The sequence below is a fragment of the Onychostoma macrolepis genome, chromosome 15, assembly GCF_012432095.1.
Source record: "Onychostoma macrolepis isolate SWU-2019 chromosome 15, ASM1243209v1, whole genome shotgun sequence".
Taxonomy (NCBI): Eukaryota; Metazoa; Chordata; class Actinopteri; order Cypriniformes; family Cyprinidae; genus Onychostoma; species Onychostoma macrolepis.
In genome coordinates this window covers 20,284,488-20,300,589 of record NC_081169.1, presented here as the reverse complement: position 1 = coordinate 20,300,589, position 16,102 = coordinate 20,284,488, and the positions used below count along the sequence as shown (strand labels likewise).

Genomic DNA, 16,102 nt, shown 5'->3' with positions numbered 1-16,102 from the left:
ATGCTGAAAAGCTAAATATTGTTTGGTTAACATGTGCCAGCCACTGCTGATGTCACAGCGGGCAGCACAAGGACAGGCTTTGTCCAGTTGTTGCGTCTGCTTTTCTAAGACTCGTATAGCAGCCGGACTCTGAGGTTAAATGAGGGACCAAGTATAATCTTACTGAGAGAGCAAATGATGTTTAGGTGCATGTCACAGAGTGAAAACAAAAAGCCACACTGTGTCTATATTTGTTTTTATATTGGAGTAGTTTCTAATTTGTGGTTTGAAATGATAAATTATGCTTTTTGTAAAGAGTCCAGTCATTGTTTTGCTAATTTTGAAAGCTTAAAATAGTTAAACTGCCTTAGTGATATTGTTCAATTTAGCACTCTTTAGTGACTAATTAAAGTGAAATAAAGCCCATATTTGCAATGTAACTAAAAATTTCTTTATTCATTTCTCTCAGGTGATTGGCCGGATGTGTAAGATCATCGATAAGACGTGCCTGTCCCCCACTCCCACCCTTGAGCAGCACCTGATGTGGGACGACATTGCCATCCTGGCCCGTTACATGCTCATGCTCTCCTTCAACAATTCTCTGGACGTGGCCGCTCATCTGCCATACCTGTTCCATGTCGTCACTCTGCTGGTGGCCACCGGCCCGCTGTCACTCCGAGCGTCAACGCATGGCCTCGTTATCAACATCATTCACTCGCTCTGCACCTGCTCACAGCTCAACTTCAGTGGTGAGAAATAACAGTGAGGACTGTAAAGGAACAGTTGACCTAAAAATGAAAATTTGCCGATAATGTAGTCACCCTCAGGCTATCCAAGATGTATGAGTTTGTTTCTTCATTGGAACAGATCTGGAGAAATTATATCATTTGCTCACTATAGGATAGTAAATGGGTGCCGTCAGAATGAGAGTCCAAACAGCTGATACAAACATCACAGTAATACACATGACTCCAGTCCATCAATTAACAATGTGGGAAGGGAAAAGCTATGTTCGTAAGAAATTGATCATTAAGAAATTCAACTTCAAACCATTGTTTCCAGTTAAAATACAAGTCCTCTATCCACAATATTGCTTTTATAATATTGCTATCGCCATATAAAAATACGAATTTAGAAATGTTTTAACAAGTATATAAGGAATGATCCCAGTCCATTTTTTAACCTCATGCTTGAGAACTGCTTATGCCAAAAATTTTTTATATATAATACAACTACTTGATATCAAAATTATACCTGATACCTGAATTTTTAATTATTTAAATCCTTAATAATGAATTAACAATAATAATAGTAAATCAATAAATAAATGGAAAAAAAAATACTATACATAGTTATACACAAAAATCTGTACTTGTAAAATTTTTTGTGGAAATTTAAACTTGCTAAAGAGCATGAATTAATAAAAACAAAATGTTGAATACAGTAATGATACTAAATCATTTTGTGGCAGTATGACAGACTTAATGTAAAAAAGTTTTTGATTTCGAATAAATATGGCTTAATGGAATAAATCTATGTGCTACATGGGGAATGCACTCCTTACATTGCTATGCAGTAGTGCTGATTTTTTTGCTAGGCATTAGGTGGTTTTAACATGAGATGATCTGTCTGATTTTTTGCTGTCCTGTTTTTTGCCTTTGCAGAGGAGACTAAACAGGTGCTGCGTCTGAGTCTGACTGAGTTCTCCCTGCCCAAGTTCTACCTGCTGTTCGGCATCAGTAAGGTAAAATCTGCGGCGGTCATCGCCTTCCGCTCCAGCTACAGAGACCGCTCGTTCTCCCCTGGCTCCTATGAGAGAGAGACCTTTGCTCTGTCTTCCCTGGAAACGGTTACAGAGGCTCTTTTGGAAATTATGGAGGTTAGTTACTGCTGCTGTCATTTTAAAGTATTTGTAATCTTTTATGTATCTCCAGCCACTGTGCTGATTGGTTTAAAGAATTTGAGTTCCATAACTACTTGTTTTTTGAAGCTTTTTATGTATGTTATTTAACCAGTTATTGTTTTTCCCCAGGCCTGTATGAGGGACATTCCTGGATGCAAATGGTTGGATCAGTGGACCGAATTGGCACAAAAGTGTGTTGAAAACTACATTTCACAAGAGTTTTTGTGAAACGGTTACAACTGTACAATCACATGTAAATAACTAATTGTACTTTCTTTTTTTGAATAGGTTTGCATTCCAGTATAACCCATCTCTTCAGCCAAGGGCGCTGGTGGTGTTCGGCTGCATCAGTAAACGTGTGACTCATGGACAGCTCAAACAGATCATTCGTATTCTCAGTAAAGCCAGTCCTCTGCTCAGCATTGATCGGGTTAGCTCTCTGTTTTTCTCTCTCAAACGACCTCATTTTAGATTTGATTGTAATCGGCTCGACTTCTTGGTCTTCTCTGTTTGTTTACTTTTTGATCAAATTCATTGAAGACCATAGCTGTGCACCAATTAGAATGGAAAAAGAATAAGACAATTTAATGTTTAATTTCATTTGAGGTTGTCAGGATGCAGGATTCTTATTTAAATGAGTTGAGGTAGAATTCAAATTCATATGAATTTTTAATGAACTATTGCCCATGACAATGTTATCATATACCTAAAATATGGGGGTATGTCCGCGCACATTAAAATATTATAATTAATCGATGTTTAAAATTCCACCTCTGAAAATTAGCGTGTAATTTATGTATATTTATTCATATTTAATAAATTAGGTCACATTGAGTTACTTTTTAAAATAAAATTAAAATTAAAATTTGATTTTTAAATATTTGTTAGTGTTAAATAGTATTTCACAATATTACTGTTTTGTTGTATTTTTGATCAACTAAATGTAACCTTGGTGAGACTTATTTCAGAAAAATAAAAATAGTGTATTATGTAGTCAATAAATTAAGATGCCCATTTATTTTTATAAAGTCATCTGAAAACATTCAAATCTATTTTGATAACTGTGGAAATGTATACAGTATTGAGCAAAGTTTAGAGAACTGCATTTAATCAGTTACTGGGAGAGTTACATAAGACAAAGTGAATAGATGTAATTAGCCATGGTTTGTCACAACATGCCAAACTGGTTGGACTAATAACATTTCTCGGTTGTCATTTACTGCTATTGAATTTCCTGTTCATGTAATTCCAAATTTAAATTCCTACTCATTCATTCTTGGAAAAATTGCCCAGTGTTTAAATGATAGACATCTTTTGTAGTATTGTGACTGTATTTGATCTGGGTTGTATGAAGAGTGTGATTCAGGTCTGTGCAGAATGCAATGCAGTGCTAGTCTAACTGCTGTAGTGTCATTCGCTCAGACTATTTGCTGGCGTCATGCTCCGCCGCTCTGTCTGATTAATGCTGTTGCTGCACAGGGGCTGGAGAGCTGCTTAAAGGGGCCGGATAATTACAACAGCCAGGTTCTCATTGAGGCCACCGTCATCGCTCTCACAAAACTACAGCCTCTCCTCGATCAGGTGCAGTCATGTTGTATGCTGGATTCAATTATTAAAACATCAGCAGTTATTACCTCTACAGTAAAATTGTTTTCATTTACTTCTCTCGGTGTATACATGTATTAGTGTTTAGGGAAAACAGTTTGAAAATATCTTTGCAATTCAGTTTGGTGGTGCAGAAATGACACACTTGACGTATTAATAGTTTTGTGTGTGCGTGTCTAATGATCTGCAGGACTCTCCCATGCATAAAGCTCTGTTCTGGGTGGCTGTGGCTGTGCTTCAGTTGGATGAAGTGAATCTGTACTCTGCCGGTACCGCCCTACTGGAGCAGAACCTGCACACACTGGACAGCCTCCGAGTGTTTAATGATAAGGTGCCCGACTGAAATCTACGTTTAGACAACCACAGACTCAAAACGTGTTTTGATACTCTTGATATTATTATTATTATTATTATTAGTGAGCTAAAATATCAAGGTGGTAGAATGTAAAACTCTAAGCAGTTATCTTCATAAAAACATTTCCACCCCTTTATAGAGTCCTGAGGAGGTCTTCATGGAGATACGGAAGCCTCTGGAATGGCATTGTAAACAAATGGACCACTTTGTGGGACTCAACTTTGCCTCCAACTTCAACTTTGCATTAGTGGGGCACTTACTCAAAGGTAATGATTAAAAGATCAATGGATCACACTGTAGTTTTTCCATTTAGAATGCCCATTGGCTGTTTTGTACAAATGAATAATAAAAAAAATTATTTAAAAAATTAGGGTCAACATGCATGTATTTTAATTTGACTTAAAACTATTACTATTATTATTATAAATTGGGTTTAAAATGCAGTTTTATTATTTTTTTTATTTATTTAATTTTATTACGTTTTATTTTGTCATATTACATAAATATTTCCAGAGGGTTGATTGATAAATTAAAGGGCTGACAAGGGTTGAAAAATAAAATAAATCTAAATAATAATATTAATTATCCATGTTGAACCTGATTTATTATTATTTTTTCCCCCCTTTTTTAAATCGAATTCACTCTTCTAGGTTGATGAATTTATGCATTACTGTTGTATAAACAGAGCAGTTTTAACAATTGATCATATTGAGCATTTGCAATTCATCAGTGAAAGGTCTTTCATGTGTCTGGTTCCTCATATTTGTCTCTTCCTCTTATAGGATACAGACATCCCTCTTCCACCACTGTGGCCAGGACAGTCCGTATCCTTCATACGCTCCTGGGCCTTGTGGGAAAACACCGTAGCTGTGACAAGTTTGAGGTGAACACGCAGAGTGTGGCCTATCTGGCAGGTACATTAAAGCCAGCACAACCTTAAGCAAACAATCACAACATGTTATGAAGTAAATATGCATCTAAATTCAGATGGAAACCTGTTTGTGTACAGCTTTGCTCACAGTGTCTGAGGAGGTGAGGAGCCGCTGCAGTCTAAAGCACAGGAAGTCATTACTGCTCTCAGAAGTTACCATGGAGAACTTTCCCATGGACACGTACTCTGTGTACGACACTGAACCTGGATGCAGGTGAGAGTTTTTCATCAAACAGGTTTGAATTTTCTGTTTTCGTTTTCCTATTTACTTGTTTTTCCAACCACGCTATATTGATTATTTTTTTTTTTTTATTGATTATTTTTGTTGTTGTTGTTGCTTGTTGATTTTCACACTCTCTTATGTGTCAGGCTACTGCGTGAAAACCAGCCTTGGGCTTCTCCGAAAGTGTCAGAGCGCAGTCTTGCACCTCCATACTCTGCAATGGGGCAGACCAGCCTTCGCCCACGCAAATCCATGAGCGTAGACATGGGCCAGCCGTCACAGGCCAATGCGAAGAAACTTCTGGGTATTAGCGGTCTGATGACTTCATTCTTTCTAAGAGGCTCTTAAACATGCTGTAGCTTTACTTTAGCTTCATACTTAAGTGCTTTTATTTTTATTCTAGGCACTAGAAAGAGTTTTGATCACCTGATTTCCGACTCAAAAGCCCCGAAGAGACCAGACATGGAGTCTGGCATCACCACGCCTCCAAAAATGAGGCGGGTTTCTGAAAATGACTATGAGATAGGTGAGTTTTTCTACAATTATGAATTAAATGTGTTATGCTACAGGCCAGTGCTAATCTATATGCAGTAAATGATAATTAGGATGAGAGAGGTTGAATTGCCAACACCTCTTCTTTATTCCAGAAACTCAGCGAATAGCCAACTCCCATTTACGCAAAGTTTCTGTGTCTGAGTCCAATGTCCTCCTGGACGAGAATGTTCTCACAGACCCGAAGATCCAGACGCTGCTCCTTACTGTACTGGTGTGTGCTCCACTCTACTTATGAACTTGTTCTTTAAATCCTTCTACAGGTGGAATTGTCTTTGAAATTGTATATTGGAATGTTTTTTTGCAACTCCCTTGTGTATAGCACAAAGATCTTTTTCTTTCTCCATCTATGATAGTTTTTATATTATATGTACTGTTGTATAGTGAAGTATTGTTTTTAATTGCAGGCAACACTGGTGAAATACACTACAGATGAGTTTCATCAGCGCATCTTGTATGAGTATTTGGCTGAGGCCAGTGTGGTGTTCCCCAAGGTCTTTCCAGTAGTGTGAGTGTCTGCCATGTTACATACCAACACATCACTCTGAGTCATTCAAGATCCATTCATCTCCTATTATTTCCCATATTTCATGAGTTTCAGGGTGAAGTCTTTACGTAAATGGAAAGATAAAGAAATGAAGTGTTAACAATTGTTTTTGTAAAATTATCCTACAGATTTGAATGTTTAAAATAGTTAAAGGATTAGTTCACTCCAATATGAAATTCTGTCATGATTAACTCGCCCTCACGTCGTTCCAAACCCGTAAGAGGTTTGTTCATCTTTAAAAACTCAAATTAAGATATTTTTAATGAAATCTGGGAGAGTCTGTTCACCCAAAACTCAACTTTTTTTTTTTTCAAAACATTTGTTACGAGCTTAATCCAAGTCTTCTGAAGAGTCATGATCACTTTATATAATGAGCAAAATTAATTTAGTTTTTTTTCCCACATATATACATTCATCAGTGAATAGAGGTTGACCGATAGTGGATTTTACCAATACCGATAGCTAGGTTGGACCACACTGGCTGATACTGATTAATCAACCGATAGTTTTTAAAATGGATACTGAACGAATACTAAAATAGAGCTTTACTATTTTTAAAAAGCAGTAACAGTACTGAACCATACTTTGTAAATGAATAAAAATTTAGTATTAATTATTATATTGATCATTAGTTATTTCATAGTTTACTAATGTTAAAAGAAGAAACTTTAAAATTTAAAAATGAAACCTATTAGTAATAGTAAACGTTGAAACGAAATGAACACACTCTAACAAGGAACAATACTTCTACAGCTTTCATTAATGTTACAAATGGACTCTTATTGTTAAGTATTACCATTTAATGTCAACAGTCATGCTTAAAGATAGCCATCTTGAAATACCTAGACAAGGCCATATTAAAATTACATGCACAAGTTATTGATATTGTATGTATACTCTCACATTTGATTTGCTGCTATTTTAGAACACTGCATGATTATCTAATCAAAATATTTTTAAAAATATGCAAGTGACACACTGTGCAAAAGCGCAGCGCTGCGTCTTGGAGAAGTCCCAGGTGTCACACAACAGACGCGGCACGTTCAATTCAAGCAGCGGTCTAAAACTGTTTATTTAATCACCAAACGGACATAAGTTTGCTTCAAGAATGAACTATGTGGCATAAATGAGTTTGAAGTTCGGTGTTTAAAAAAAACAGATCAAACGGAAAGAGAATGTGCGATCTATATTACAGCTCTCTATATGAAGCATACAAGACCATATTAGAGCCACAGAAAGACAAACGTTTTGCTGAAGAATGCACAATACATAATTTATAGCCTAGGGTGAAGTCATTATGTAAATTAACAATGATTTGGGACAAATATAATGTTATTTAATGGAAAACTATGTGAATGGTGCTCTGTTCCGCGGTAGAATTTTCTGTCCGCTGTATTTAAATGCGCGTCTGGAGTTTCCCGCTCTGTGCAACGCACAGTGTCACATGCCAAAACAAACAACACGTGGTGTCAGTGATTTCCGCCTCTAGAGGCCGCTCTCGTACTGTATAATGACAGCAGATCATTCTCAGTCACTCCAGCAACAGACACAACACGGAAAACTATCGGCATGGATTTTTGCCGATAACCGATAGTTCCGCAAATCAACTATCGGTGCCGATTAATCGGCAAAACCGATTAATCGGTCGACCTCTATCAGTGAACATTGGTGATCATGTCAAGCAAGCATGTTTGAGCTTCTGTGGCCAAATTTGAATGCTGTAAAAGCCTAAAATAAACACAAAACTGTTTAATTTTTAATTTTTTTAATTTTTTTTTAGAAACCATTTTTTAGGATTATTTAATGAATAAAAAGTTCAAAACGACAGCATTTGAAATTTAGAAATCTTTTGTGACACTATAAATTACTTGACTCTCACTTTTGATTAATAGAATGCATCCTTGCTGAATAAAACTATTAATTTCTTATAATGAAACCTTGAATGGTAATGTGTTGTTTGTGTGAAATTGAATTATCTTTTTGCGTACGCTAGATATGGAAACAATGTCATGACACTGTTTTTATTAGTTCATGAGAGTAATTTTTGAAAATATGCGGAAAGTGTCATTACTGTAATGTACAGCTACAGATACTACTCCCAAATCACTAATCATCATAATGATGCATGCCTATGAGTGTCTTTGGCATGAGTAATGCATATAAAGCCACATTTTCAAATAATAATCCACTAGCCCTTTGAGTTCCATGAAAAAATATTTCAAGAATGTGGTGTGTTATTGTTTTGTACTACACCTACATAAGTTTTTTTAGATAATCTACATTAATTAGCTTTCACAACATGCATGAAAATGATTCAGTCTGTTGTATATTTAGTTTTGGTCCTGCAGTTTGACATTCATTTTGCCTGTCATTTTTATCCATTATAGTCACAACCTGCTGGACTCCAAGTTAAGCACCGTCCTTTCCATGTGCCAGGACCCCAACCTCCTGAACCCCGTCCACGGCATCATTCAGAATGTGGTTTATCATGAGGAGTCTCCTCCTCAATACCAGCCGTCCTGCTTGCAGAGTAAAGCCAATCTCTCCAGTCATTTCTTAACATTCACATTTCTTGACAGATGCTTTCTTAATTGTCTAAAAAGCAAGTTTTTAAAGTAGCAACTGTCAGCACATATTTAATTTAGTGCTATTATTTATTTATTCTTTAAATGCAAATATTGATAGACTGTTAGTTATTATTAAATCGATTTTGCATATAATTTTTAATCGATTAACAACACTAGGTTTTTTTTTGCGTCTTGTTTAGAGTTACTTCAGCTTCTGATGTCTGACTGATTTCCTTTTTTTCTTTTGACTCTTCATCACTTTTGCTCTGTCATCCGTCTCTGCTGTCACCTCTCTCTTTGTCTCACAGGTTTCGGTTTCAACGGACTTTGGAGGTTTGCCGGACCCTTCTCTAAGGTATGATTAACTGCTCCCATAAACACTTTTCATTTTCCAACAGAGTGCAGTGAAGAAATTGTGTGCTGCAGTCTCTCTGCAGCTTCTTAGATTTATTGACCAAAACGGCTTCCCCAAACATCTCCCGCACCCATCCTGTGTCTGTGCCCTCTTACTCTCCCACAGTTCTGCTGTGGTTTAAAAAGGTGTAAATGACAGGAATGTATTGCTTATGTATCCCTTGCTGAAGGAACGGTTTTCCTCCTTTCATGGCTCAGCAATAATGATCGGTTTCATACTGCCCTGTCAGACCAGTAATTCAGGTTTTTACTTTCCCTGCCAATATTTCCATTGTTATAATGTTTATTGTTATAATGCCTTTGAATTTTTAGTTTTCTTCACAAAAAAAGATTTTCCCCATAGCTTTGTCACACCATTAGAACAGAATAACCACAACAAATCCTAAATAATCTAGGTTATTCCATTCCAGTGTTGTCACTATTTCTGTTGCTCATACTCAAGTTTAGAGTAATCAAACTTGCACTCATAATGACGAAACAGGTGAAAAATATCCCTCAGATTTACTTGTGCCATATCTAGTGACCCAAATATGTTAAATAAAGCTAAATCATTAATAGTCACTCCTGCTTTTACTCTCTCCAACAGCAAACCCAAATTCCAGACTATGCTGAGCTTGTGGTTAAGTTCCTAGATGCTTTGATCGATACTTACCTGCCTGGTATTGAAGAAGAAGGAGGGGAGGAATCACTGCGCACACCCACCTCTCCATATCCGCCCACCGTCCAGAGCCAGCTCAGCATCACGGCCAACCTCAACCTGTCCAACTCCATGACGTCTCTCGCCACCTCACAGCACTCACCAGGTCAGTGCTCACTTCCTGCATCATTACACACACGCATAGGTGCAAATTAGTCGGTAGTCGCTCACTTCACATTCTTCCCGAGCTACTCACACCTGCTCACGTAAATGTGGTTACGTGAGTCATGATAACGCTAAAACATGTGATGTCGTTGCGACATACCCTAGCAATAAAAAAAAATAACACAGTAACAGCTCTGTTTGAAAACACGCTGCATTTGTGGTTTTCAGCGCTTTTCTGTCTACTTTCACATCTCAAGATCTCTAAAAGTGTCGCCAGTTTACAGTTTGTCGGGCTTCGCTAGACGTGCAAGATTTAGAGTAGATCATCCAACAGGGCTTTGACAGTGATTGTGTGTGCATTTGACGCCTTTGCTTTGCGTTTGTATCTTCATTAACCTCACTGCATTCTGTCTCCTTTTCATTGGGAATGTGCTGTCGGTTCAGAGGGCCCTATAGTTTATAGACGGTCCCCAACTCTCTCCCATCCACGAACCACAGAGGAGGTGCCACCGAAAACAGCTGGTACAAACCTAAACTATAGAGCTGTGTTGGGCAATTAATGTCCAGTTCTATAGTTTGCGAACTGTGGTAACTTATTTAAGTGCCTATTTCTTGTCTTTTAATTTTTTTTCAGTGGTGGCAGTGTAATACTATTCAGTTTAAATTGGCCATTAAAGGGTGTATATTCATAACGGAGGTATTCCTATATACGTATATATGTAACAAAGTCATTAGATGATCCAGCAAGCACTAAATTGAAAGTCTAAATCACATTCCTTCTCACTAATTTCTCCTTTTGATATGGATCTAATCTGCATTTTGAGCTAATATCAGCTACTGCTTAGCTTCACTGTTCAGCAGAACTCTGCTTTTGTTGGTCATTTAGAGTAAAACGCAAAACGTTAGATATCTGTAAGCTGCCATTTTTATTTTGATTTCCTGTTTCTTCCATTCATCTGTCCTTCCTGTCCTCTTTTGAGTTGTGAATGTGTCACTCATGTCTTTTTTTCTTTTTTTTTTTTTTTTCTTTTCTACTCTCTCTGTGTGAAGCCTGTCTGCCTTGCTCTAAGTCGGCTGTATTCCCACCTCACCTCGTCCTCCCAGGTACTCATCGACCTCTGTTGTGTGAAAATAGCAGTTGTTGCCATTCGCAGTGTTTGAATTGTAAATCTGCTGCTGGAGTCCGTAGTAGATGCTACTGTCAGATCAAAGCAAGAGGGGCTGCTTTAACAGAAGTGTGAAGAGAGATTACAAGGGCCTGATATTAACCACACACAGAACATTTGCAGTTTTAAAAGCATTCTGAAAGGCTTTCACGCTTGAAATTGTTAGGCCATTGACATTTTTAACCCTTGGTTAATTTAAGTTTTAATTTTAAAAAGATTAAGTATATAAATACTGTATATAAATATACAGTAGTCAACATTTGAAGCGGATCAAAAAAGTTCATCAAAGTTGTCCTAAGACAAGAACGCATTTTGGTTTTAGGACAACTTTGATGAAAGGTTTTTGATCCACTTCAAATGTTGATTAGTGTATATGAATTGTTACTTGGCACATTTTATTTTATTTATATATATATATATATATTTTTTTTTTTTTTTTATTTTAATTTATCTTAAAAAATATTAATTTTATATAATTTTAAATTAAAACGAAACGTTTTGTTTTTATGATAAAAATAAACAATTATTAAATTAAATATTATGCAATTCTTTTTTTTTTTTTTTTTAATATAGATAGGATTAATTATTTTATTTTGTTTAAATATTTTCTTACTTAATTTACCCCAGGTTTCACAGATAAGGCTTAAGCCTATAATCCTAGACTAAAATGTAAGTCTGAGCTGTTTCAACTGAAAGAAACTTGCACTGACTGATCTTAAAATATATCTGTGCCTTTGTTTTGTCTCAAGATGCACACCAGTAAAGTTTTTTTCTAAGTACATTTATAAAAGTTACTTAAATGTCCTAATTGAACTATGGCCTAATCCTGGTTTAGTCTAAACCCTGTCTGTGAAACCGGGCCTATATCCTCTACGTCATGAGAGACATAAGGCTCTGTTTATATATTATATAATTTTAAATGTATATTATTGTTATATAAATAAATTAGTTAAATAAATGAATTTATTAAAATGAATTAAAAGTTAAATAAATTAATACATAGTGTAATTTGTGTAAATTGGTACATACTAAGGCAGTTTATGGTTGGCTGGATGTTGCTAAATAACCTGATATTTTATTACAGGACCACGTTGTTTCTTTGTTGTATATTTTAGCAATTACAAGTGTGAAATCTTTTAAAAGACATTAACCCAGTTTTAAACCAAGTGTGAAAAGCCTTTTTATAGTTTACAGTTTGTAAATTTGAACCTGTGAGAATAGTAATGCTGATATATGCCTTCTAATATACAACAGGCACATTTTAAAAGCACACGTATGTCTCATGAATGCTCACAGGATCCCTGCATGAGACTTTCTCCTGTGTGTGATAATGTAGTGCACTGTGACACCTGCTGTTCAATTTGTGTACTTGCAGCCAGACTCCATGGCAAAGCATATGTCTGTGAAACCTGAGCGAATACTCGAGTTAATGTTTGACATTTGATAAACGTAAATTAAGATTAAACAATTATTGTGAAGGTAATTGATTCAATTTAGAAACGGGCAACAGTTGTGACTGGTGTTACATAACCTCTCTCCTCCTGCAGGCATCGACAAGGAGAACGTTGAGATTTCTCCCACCTCGACTCTCTCCACCAGTGGGCGAGCACGACACGGGTCAGCCAGCCAGGTGCAGAAGCAGCGCAGTGCAGGCAGCTTCAAACGGCCAAGCATCAAAAAGATCGTCTGAGAAGATTTGAAACGTTTCTACTTACTCCACGGCCATCGTTCTTCTCCACGAATCCTTTTTGCTTTCCGTCGTCCAGTTAACAAGGTTCCCGCATTGAAGAACCGCTTAAGTGTTTCTTTTTTTTTAATACCGGTCGAAGCTTGCCACACTTGCCTAAATGAACTACTTCAGGAGAATGCACTGAACTCTCTGTGTTGCACTCAACATCGAAAATGTCTTGGGACCGACCACATTGAAATGCTAAATCTGTCCAGTTGAGGCGTCCACTCTTCGTTTTGCACAAACTTGAGATCATGTCCTCATCGATGTCTGAAAGAAACACAAGAATGAGAAACTGATCTGATCAACCACTACAGCAAACAGATGACCAACCGTGTGGAGACTCGCAGGCTCATTATCCTGGCCTGGCATCAGGCCTTTTTTCCATTTAGTCCCGGACCCAATACGGGATGGACGCACGGCCTGTCCTGTCCTGATATCCACAGGCTTGAAATCTGGATGGCGATCCAAGATTATGTGTGTACTATACTATTGACGATAATAACGATCACATGTTTTGGGTTCTTATTTTATCCATTGTGTGCCTTTGTCAGGGTTTTCAGCTGTGTATAGTTTGTAAAATAGGCAAGACCTTGCTAAGGAAGGGAAAACAGGTACTAATTATGAAAACGTGTTGCGGCTTTAACATTTACCATAATGTCCATACGTCGCTACGGTGTAAACTGTACCATGTGACCATCAACTACGAGAATATCATATTGCAGCATCTAAATATTTATTCTGTAAATGTAGATAATGTTTTCGGAGATCACATGAAGGTTTGCTTTGCGATCATTATCATCAGTCGTAAAGAAACCATTCTAGAAGAGCAGCGGATGAGTATGTATTTTTTTCCCCCAAAATGCACAAATCAAACACGACAAATTGGCATTAATAATCATGTTTTAGTATTTACTCACTGTGGTGCAATATGTTTTTTTTTTTTGTTTCATTGAACACTATGGGTGTATACAAATTGCACATGATTTAAGTGTGTGATCAGGAAATATCCGTGCACACTTTTACCTTCCCCTGTTCCCGTCTCACTAACAGCTCACGTACGGCACATGAATCCCAATCCTACCACAAGCTGACATAGTAACATTGCACCAAAGACTAGTTTGCAATATTGTGAGGGGAAACTGTTGTGAACTCCATTTTGTATATTTTATGTCGGTCTCGTCTATGTTGTATGCCTTAAATAATTATTTCTTCCATTCAGTTGTCACTAGCTTTGTAACCATGTTTTTGGCGTTTAATTCAATTGTTTTCAGTCGTCGCCTAACCAGTGAATTGCAAAATTGAACACAAATGTGCCATTTAAGTTTGAATCAACATGCCATTTGCAGGGCTTCGCGGTGTATTTAACGTACAATGGCCATCAAATTTGAAGTAGGCGATTTTTGTGTGCAATATGTTTTCTGCATTACTTTTCTGTCATTATTATGCCAATCTATAAGGAGGAAATGGTAGTGTACCTAGTAACAGACTCAAGTGCATTGTCTCTTGAAATGCTTATTAAAGGGAAACTTGTATTACTACAGAAAAGGGTACCTGCCAAATGTTTGAGGATGGAATATTTATGCATAATTTTTATTTTATGTTTCCGAAAGGATCGCATTGAAATACTAGATGTTTCACACTTAAAATTGGGACCAAATCAATGTCATTTTTCCATTTCACTTGTAGATTTATTTGACTTTCATATGTTTTTCAACTACTATACCGCAGATCCAAAAATGTACGTTCATGCGGACTTGTGGTCATTTTAGGGCACTATGTATTTACAGTGAAATATCGTCCCAACAGCAGATTTCAGGTCACAATGATCAAAAATGAAACTTGAAATGTTTATTCCTTCTTTAAATGTCGTAATGGCGAATTTCACATCCGTCCATGTCAAATTTACAGTTTTTAAGATAAATTGAAAATTTGAAGGAACATAATGACCCAATCGAGTGTTTGAAGTGTAAGATTTGTCTTCTTTTTTTGCATCCATTACTCTGAATAATCAGAATATAACTCCTTTTTCTTGAATCTTAGATGTTGCATTGCTACTATCAATCTAAAACTGACCTAATCTGATATGTCAAAACTTTAAGACAATAATGAAGGCACACTCTTGACCGCCATGACGGCGGATAGGACACATGACATGCCCCTAAGCCTTTTAAATTGCGTATGTAATTAAACTGTCTTATGTTCTCATCATAAATAGACTAAAAAAGTGGTTTATTTTATATAATTCAAAATGTGTGTTTGTCTGATGCATTGCCACATTTTTAATTGCATTGGTCATCTGTAAACAATGTATCTGTCACCTGTAAATATGTTTGTGTAAAATTGGAAAGTATATAAATACAAGTGTAAATATATGTGATATTGTATTACTTGCTTTTTTGTAAAGCGGTTAGTTGCTGTACATGTATAACATGGCAATTTAATTATACCAGTGTTCGTAATAAAAGTTTCCCTCAACCCTGTTACCCTGCTGTCTAACATGTGGAATCAATTTTTACTCTACATTTCTAACTGGGTTTAATTAAAGGGAAATAAATGTTTAAGTGTCAAGAAAATACCTGCATAAGATGTTTATCACCTCAGAAACTGCCAAACAACCTGTGCAAAAACAAGATGTTTTAGAGGTTTGAAATTAATGATTTTGTATTGATAAAGTCAAGTCAAAGGACTTGACTATAACCTCACTTCAATGTTTGACTCTGTGAATTGTGAAAGTGTCCTTTCACAGGCTACATAATCCATATAGATCTATATATTATATTAATATATTTTAAAATAAATAGTGTACTAGATAGTTCAGCATTCCCATCAGTTTTTAATCTATCTTTTTTTCTTTTGCAAGTTTACTTAAATGTTCCATGTAGTCTCAATTAATATGAGGTCATATGTATAATAATTTGCATAATACAAAAAGCAAGATTATTTAAATGTCGTTAAAATCGTTTTAGATGATTTTTTTTTTTTTTTTAATAACAAACAGAACCGTGATCTTTTAAAATGTGGCAAACCTCCAGCGTACCGGGCTTTATCATATCCAGGGGCAAAGTTCAAAGTTTAGCAGCCAACTGCCATGTCAGTAACATTAAATAACTGCTGCTGTTTGTACTTTGTTTTATGTTACCTTTAAACATATTTTGAGCTACAATCCTTGAATCTATTTTGAGTCTTTGTCACATTTACTTATACTCTCTACATTATAAAGAAAGAAACGACTCCGTAATGTCCTCAGCAGACACATGAAGTCCGAGACCACGGTGATCTCGCGATAATTCCATACATTAACACTGACAGCGGACTTATCGCGAGAT

At 36.3% G+C, this 16,102-nt stretch overlaps 1 protein-coding gene across 10 annotated transcripts in view; it reads left to right on the top strand.

Annotated features, from left to right (window-relative positions):
* The window catches only part of nf1a (neurofibromin 1a), a 70,170-nt gene extending 54,911 nt beyond the window's left edge, over positions 1 to 15,259 (top strand). For 2 of the 10 annotated variants that reach the window (XM_058744859.1, XM_058744855.1), the window contains 19 exons: positions 449 to 728; positions 1,644 to 1,858; positions 2,012 to 2,073; positions 2,171 to 2,312; positions 3,362 to 3,463; positions 3,678 to 3,818; positions 3,982 to 4,108; positions 4,625 to 4,756; positions 4,852 to 4,987; positions 5,143 to 5,309; positions 5,400 to 5,522; positions 5,644 to 5,762; positions 5,956 to 6,056; positions 8,483 to 8,625; positions 8,971 to 9,017; positions 9,663 to 9,879; positions 10,323 to 10,400; positions 10,929 to 10,982; positions 12,592 to 15,259. In XM_058744859.1, the coding sequence (XP_058600842.1) occupies positions 449 to 728; positions 1,644 to 1,858; positions 2,012 to 2,073; positions 2,171 to 2,312; positions 3,362 to 3,463; positions 3,678 to 3,818; positions 3,982 to 4,108; positions 4,625 to 4,756; positions 4,852 to 4,987; positions 5,143 to 5,309; positions 5,400 to 5,522; positions 5,644 to 5,762; positions 5,956 to 6,056; positions 8,483 to 8,625; positions 8,971 to 9,017; positions 9,663 to 9,879; positions 10,323 to 10,400; positions 10,929 to 10,982; positions 12,592 to 12,734 (2,529 nt within the window). In that variant the 3' untranslated portion in view covers positions 12,735 to 15,259. Of the gene's footprint in view, positions 1 to 448; positions 729 to 1,643; positions 1,859 to 2,011; positions 2,074 to 2,170; positions 2,313 to 3,361; positions 3,464 to 3,677; positions 3,819 to 3,981; positions 4,109 to 4,624; positions 4,757 to 4,851; positions 4,988 to 5,142; positions 5,310 to 5,399; positions 5,523 to 5,643; positions 5,763 to 5,955; positions 6,057 to 8,482; positions 8,626 to 8,970; positions 9,018 to 9,662; positions 9,880 to 10,322; positions 10,467 to 10,928; positions 10,983 to 12,591 lie in introns of all 10 variants that reach the window. The other 8 variants (XM_058744865.1, XM_058744863.1, XR_009266086.1 and 5 more) reach the window with 7 other exon arrangements.
* The last annotated feature ends 843 nt before the right edge of the window (positions 15,260 to 16,102 follow it).